Below are 5870 nucleotides of genomic sequence, written 5' to 3'. Positions count from 1 at the left end.
CAAAACTAGGCAATCACTATAGTGACCACCGACGGGCCCACTAGTGCGCTAGTCGATCGACTAGTTCTCTGCTCATTCAAAACCACTTCCAACGCCGACCCAAACATGGGTGTTCGCGTTATTTAAAAAGAGATCTCAAACGAGCTAGACGGACCATGGCGGTAATAAAATCATCACATCCGTCCAACTTGGCCAGCCAAGTTGGACGTCTTAGATCGAGCTTTGGGCAATCAAAAAGGCGCCGACGTGATCGCTGGAAGGCCCACTAATGCCCTAGTCGATCTAGATCTGTGTAGTTCATTCACAAGTGCTTCAGACGCCGACCCAAACATGGGCGTTCACGTTGCATAAAAATAGCTCAAACTAGCTGAGATTGACAAAAAGGGTCTCAAGAACGTATCGTGTTCGTCCAAATTAGCCGGCCTAGTTGGACGGCCTGGATTACATCTCGAGCGATAAAGGAGATGCCAATGTGTTCACTATTGGCCCAACTCCTAGCCTTGGTCGATCGACCTGTTCACGGTAAAATCAGAGCGTATCAAATCGTTCGCCCAAAGTAGGGTGCACGCGCTGCTTTGAAAACTCTAAAATTATGTTTGCAACAACACACTACTGCCGCAAATTGATCACAACCTTCCATCTTATCCAGCCGAATCGAGTGTCTTAGATCTAATTCTAGATGGCCCAGGAGATGTCAGTGTGCTCACCGACAACTCGTCTTTGCACGAGGTCGATCGACCTGCTCAAACCAACACGTAGCGCCTTGAATCGCTCGCTCAAAAGAGAGTTGGCCACTCGGCCTCTAAACCTTAAAAATTGCGTCAACGGCATTGAGCAACTGCCGCAAATCGATCACGACCATCCAACTTCGCCAGCCTAGTTGGACGGTGTATATTTATTTTTAGAAAATTAACAAAACAGGCATTGTGATCACTGACCATCCCTCCTCCGAGGGGAGTGATCGACCAGGTGTTGGATCACCCATAGGGTCTTCAAACCATTACCCTAAGATGGCCGGTCGGGGCTGCTTTTAAGACGCTCAATCCGTGACTGATTCAATCGAGCTCAAAAACAGCGATGCTTCTAGCACATCGATTACTTTCAGCTACTTATTAGAAAGCGATACTTTACATACATCGATTATAAGCGATGCTTTATAACAATCGGTTTCACAAATAATTTATTGTTATTTAACGTAAAAGCAATATGTGGTGATTTTAGCGGCAAGTCAAATGACTCGATCCGTTCATTCGAGACATCAAACATGTCACAAACTGGGGGTACTCACTGGGGTATTGGTCTAGCGATTTACAGCGTGCGGCATGCAACGCGCCCATTACGAGAGAGTTTCGGGAAAGACGGACGGTTAACAGTTTTGAGAGTAGTGGGTGAACGTGTGATCCGTTTTCCCTCATAACGGAAACATGATGATCACCACCTTCGGCACAAACTCACCTCTCCACTAATTAACTTCCTCCACTTCCTAAGAGATCAGGGTGCGCTTAATGACTTGTATAAATAGGTTTTCAATCTATTTTAAAAAACAGACAAGACAAGTGTTATCAACACAGTATCCAGAAAACACCAAGAACTGATAGCTTACATTCTGCAAGCCAGTTCCACATGCTGATACAAGTCATAAACAGCCACACCTTCATAATTCAACATTCTGATCTCAAACACTTTCTTCGCTTCCCTCCCTATGATCAACCCCTTCTCCTTCACTTTGTGACCGAATTGAATCTGGAACGGCCATTTCTTGGTTTAGGCCAGAGTCTTACAGATTGATCTCTCGAATCTAAAAGCACTCCCGTGCAGTGCATTAATTAGGGTTTGAATTTGTTTCTCATCAATACACCCAAATTTATCAAAAAAAGCAGAATCAGTTTTTACCCTCAAACAGCGACCAATTTTCAGAATTTTCCGACACAGATGTCATTATTTATTGCTTGTTACCATCTTCTAGATACCACCAATCATTAAACTACTCATGAAAGAACCTGAATTAATGGCGATGAAGAAAAAAATTGAAAAAATTGAGAAGAAAATTTCGCTGAGTCAATCGCCGATTTGCAGAGCTTGAATCGGACGTATGCACGACAATCCTTTTAGCTATCACAACAACCCATTTGATTACCCAATTAATAAACTGAGGTATAGATTTCTACACAGCGTTATGTCGGTGTCCCACGTGCATCCTATGTCCGACGAGTATCTGACACGGACACGATACCAATACTGGTGTGTCCGTGTTTCATAGCAAGAAAAAAACTAAGGATAAATAATGAGCAAAGTGGAGCCCAACTAGTTCTCTCGCTCGTCCGCCCTTAATAGCATTTTTCTAAATATATAGCCATGTTGGAGGTGGCTCTTACCTGGCCTCATAACAATCACACGTTGATATGGGAATCAAATAAAAACTAACACTAATCAGATACCATATCAGCTTATCTTAATGGAAACGATCCTTGTTCCATTTTTAAGGTTGATATATTTACCACTGACTTTGCTATCAAATTATCTCATTTTGATAGCTAAGTTTGTTCAAAATGTTTTCTTGTTTGTTCTCTCACTTTGGGTGCTACGTACACATATATGTCGTTTAACTGGCAGAGTTTTGCACGGATAGTTTAGGTACTGCCAACCAAACTTGACCACTTTATCAATTTCTTTCCGTTATTGACTTGATTATCAACTCCATCCAAGACATATTTGTCATGTCCTTTTATTGACTTGATTATCCAATAATAAACTATGAAAAGAAAACAGGTTATCGATTCTCTAAATTTACATAATAAGTTTATTTTGCTGCAGTGTAGATACATCCCTAAAAGAAGGCAACTCTCTTGAGTAGATAAAAAAAAAAGAATTCTGCCAAAACCTGGACCTCTCTTTGCCGGAATAATTTTCGATGGTTTAAATTGTATGAACCAAAGAAGGTGGGTTCAATAGGGCAGAGTGGTGGTGGGTACACAGACGCCTTAAATTGACAAATTGACAACTCTGTTTAGTGTATATAAATACTCAAGCCATTTATTATTGTCTTACAACTCAAACCTCTCTTCTAATTACTTCTTTCTGCAACTTCATGACAGGTTTCTCACTTTCTTGGTGCCAGACATTTGACTGAACCCACAAATCAAACATAAACCCAGCAACCCCCTTTCACTAAAATCAGCTAAGCAAAAATGGTGGAAAGTAGAAATGATCATCAGAGATCATCAACAACAACAACGACAACAGTTAAGAAGAGGGGAAGGTTTGGATGTTTATGCAGAAAAGAAGATTTCTTTCCGGAAGAATCATTCCAGAGCTGGAAGAGTTATGCAAAAGCATTAGGAGAAACAAAGATGAGATTGAAAGATAGATTAACAACAAGATCAAGTAGTGAACAAGAAGTAAATGAGATGAGTGATAGAAGCCAGAATCAGATGAAGAAGACTTTGAATTGGTGGGATTTGATCTGGTTTGGGTTTGGTGCTGTTTTTGGTGCTGGAATCTTTGTGTTAACTGGTTTAGAAGCAAATAGAGATGCTGGACCTGCTATTGTTTTGTCTTTCTTGGTTTCTGGTGTTTCGGCCATGCTCTGTGTCTTCTGTTACACTGAGTTTGCTTGCGAGATTCCTGTTGCAGGTATGCTTTTGTTTACTCTTAAACACTCTTCTTTATTTCCAATAGCAAGTATATGTATAAATAGTCTCACAAGGTCATTGCACACAGTCTAGCTAGTGAAGTGAACCCTTTTTTGAGGGGTATATATTGCGCCGCCACTACTCTATTCATTTGCAATTGATTTTGAGTTGAGTGACGGTCCACTGTTAACTATAACATTATCTACAAGGAGCAAATTATTGTTATTTATGTTGTTTCCTGATAAAAAATTTACCCAGATTTCTTTGTGGGGCAAGATGTAACTGGATGGTTATTTTTACAGGAGGATCATTTGCTTATATAAGGGTGGAGATGGGTGACTTCTTTGCTTTCATTGCCGCTGGTAACATACTCTTTGAGTATATTGTTGGAGGAGCAAGTGTTGCCCGCACTTGGACATCTTATTTCGCTACCCTTTGCAACCGTAATCCAGATGATTTTCGTATATATATTCCAGCTCTTGCTGAAAACTTTAACCATCTTGACCCGCTGGCTGTCGTCATCCCTATTCTGATAGGTAAATATTTTGATTCTTCATAAATTTCAGAGATATTTAATTTCATATGTCATGTTATAAATGAGAGATACTTAGATGAGCCGTAGGATGTTCTTCATGTAGCCCTGCAAAGTGGTCAAAGAGAGTAATTTTTGTAAGCAGGCTTAGTGAATGTACAGGTACTGCTGCTGCTCTTAGTACAAAAGGATCGTCTCGTTTCAATTCCGTGGCAGCCATAGTGAATGTTGGAGTTATTCTACTCATTTTAATAGCTGGTCTCATGCATGCAAACACTGAAAATTTTACCAGCAACTTTGCACCTTATGGTCCAAGAGGAGTATTTACAGCTTCAGCAGTTCTCTTCTTTTCTTATATTGGATTTGATGCGGTAGCAACGATGGCGGAAGAAACGAAAAACCCAGGAAAGGATATCCCAATTGGACTTCTGGGTTCCATGAGTTTCATCATATGTGTTTATTGTGCACTATCTGTCACCTTGTGCTTAATGCAGTCTTATACTGTGATAGACATTAGTGCACCATTTTCCTTGGCATTTCAAGCTGTAGGATTGAATTGGGCCAAGTACTTAGTAGCTGTAGGAGCAGTAATTGGTATGTCCACAAATTTACTTGCTAATATCATCGGTCAATCGCGATATTTCACGCATATCGGCAGGACTCACATGGCCCCTCCGTGGCTTGCAGCAATTAACGAGAGAACAGGAACACCGGTGAACGCCACAATAGTGATGACCCTTGCAAATTGTCTTGTAGGGTTGTTCACTGATCTCAGTATTCTGTCCAACCTTCTCTCAATAGCTACGTTGTTCATATTTTCCTTAGTTGCAGTGTCACTCCTCATTCGAAGATATTATGTCGCAGGAGTGACTTCAAATGCAGACAGAAATAAGTTCATTGGGTTCCTAGCACTGATTGTATTATCTTCCATTGGTACATCCGTTTACTGGGCAGTCAGTAATGGTTGGATCGGTTACATCCCGACGGTTTTGATATGGTTTTTATCCACTCTGGGTTTGAAAGTGATGGTCAAGCAAGCTAGACAGCCGAAGTTGTGGGGAGTTCCATTGGTGCCTTGGTTACCATCAGCTACAATTGCCATGAATATGTTCTTGCTGGGTTCATTAGATGCAGCTTCTTTTATTAGATTTGGGATTTGGACAGGGATTTTACTTGTCTACTACTTTTTGGTTGGGCTTCATGCATCCTATGACTCGGCAAAAGAAGTAAGCCGAGGGAAGGAAGCAGCAGCACAGTTGAAGAATTTAGAATCTGGTCAACCTGTTAACGCAGTGATTCCAGCTTGATCTAACCTGAACTGCAGTAACAGTGAGTGTGTGCTTATGTATGCGAGACTGACCTAGCAAAAAAAAAAAGCTTATGTATGCGAGAGAGATGTAACTTAATTGTTTCTCTTGTTTTAACTTTGATTCAAAATGATAAAAATTTGGTAAATTCTTTTGTCGGCCGTCAGGTTAAACTCCCTGCATACCTCCTCTGACACCTCCACATCTAATTTGATTTACTGCCAACACCATTAGAGGCCAACCCAGCCAAAACCACGTAATCAAAATGTAGATACTAAATGCCGCACGTCATAATATGTGCACGAAGTAATAAGTTCGGTAAACGAGCGAAGGGTATCGCATATAGTATATTTGAGATGACGCATCAGATGACGTCAGACGAATCATGAATAAAGTGTG

General features: G+C 40.9%; 1 protein-coding gene across 2 annotated transcripts; it reads left to right on the top strand.

Annotated features, from left to right (window-relative positions):
* The first annotated feature begins 3031 nt into the window (after positions 1-3031).
* On the top strand, positions 3032-5619 carry LOC113279378 (cationic amino acid transporter 1-like). Of its 2 annotated transcripts, XM_026528077.1 has the most exons (4): positions 3032-3633; positions 3935-4168; positions 4327-5509; positions 5547-5619. In XM_026528077.1, the coding sequence occupies exons 1-3, from the start codon at positions 3189-3191 to the stop codon at positions 5469-5471; spliced, it is 1824 nt and encodes a 607-aa protein (XP_026383862.1). In that variant the 5' UTR covers positions 3032-3188; the 3' UTR covers positions 5472-5509; positions 5547-5619. The 2 variants fall into 2 exon arrangements, with proteins under 2 accessions (XP_026383862.1, XP_026383857.1); XM_026528072.1 differs by having other exon boundaries at positions 4327-5619.
* Positions 5620-5870: the final 251 nt, after the last annotated feature.

This window comes from Papaver somniferum, chromosome 1 (genome assembly GCF_003573695.1).
Source record: "Papaver somniferum cultivar HN1 chromosome 1, ASM357369v1, whole genome shotgun sequence".
Taxonomy (NCBI): domain Eukaryota; kingdom Viridiplantae; phylum Streptophyta; class Magnoliopsida; order Ranunculales; family Papaveraceae; genus Papaver; species Papaver somniferum.
This window is presented reverse-complemented; position numbering and strand designations above follow the sequence as displayed.

Bases quoted from the DNA above. Each gene is read 5' to 3' on its own strand.
- LOC113279378 (XM_026528077.1), top strand. From the start codon at position 3,189: ATGGTGGAAAGTAGAAATGATCATCAGAGATCATCAACAACAACAACG. The intron at 3,634-3,934 runs GTATGCTTTTGT...TTATTTTTACAG, and splicing joins TTGCGAGATTCCTGTTGCAG to GAGGATCATTTGCTTATATA. The intron at 4,169-4,326 runs GTAAATATTTTG...GTGAATGTACAG, and splicing joins CGTCATCCCTATTCTGATAG to GTACTGCTGCTGCTCTTAGT.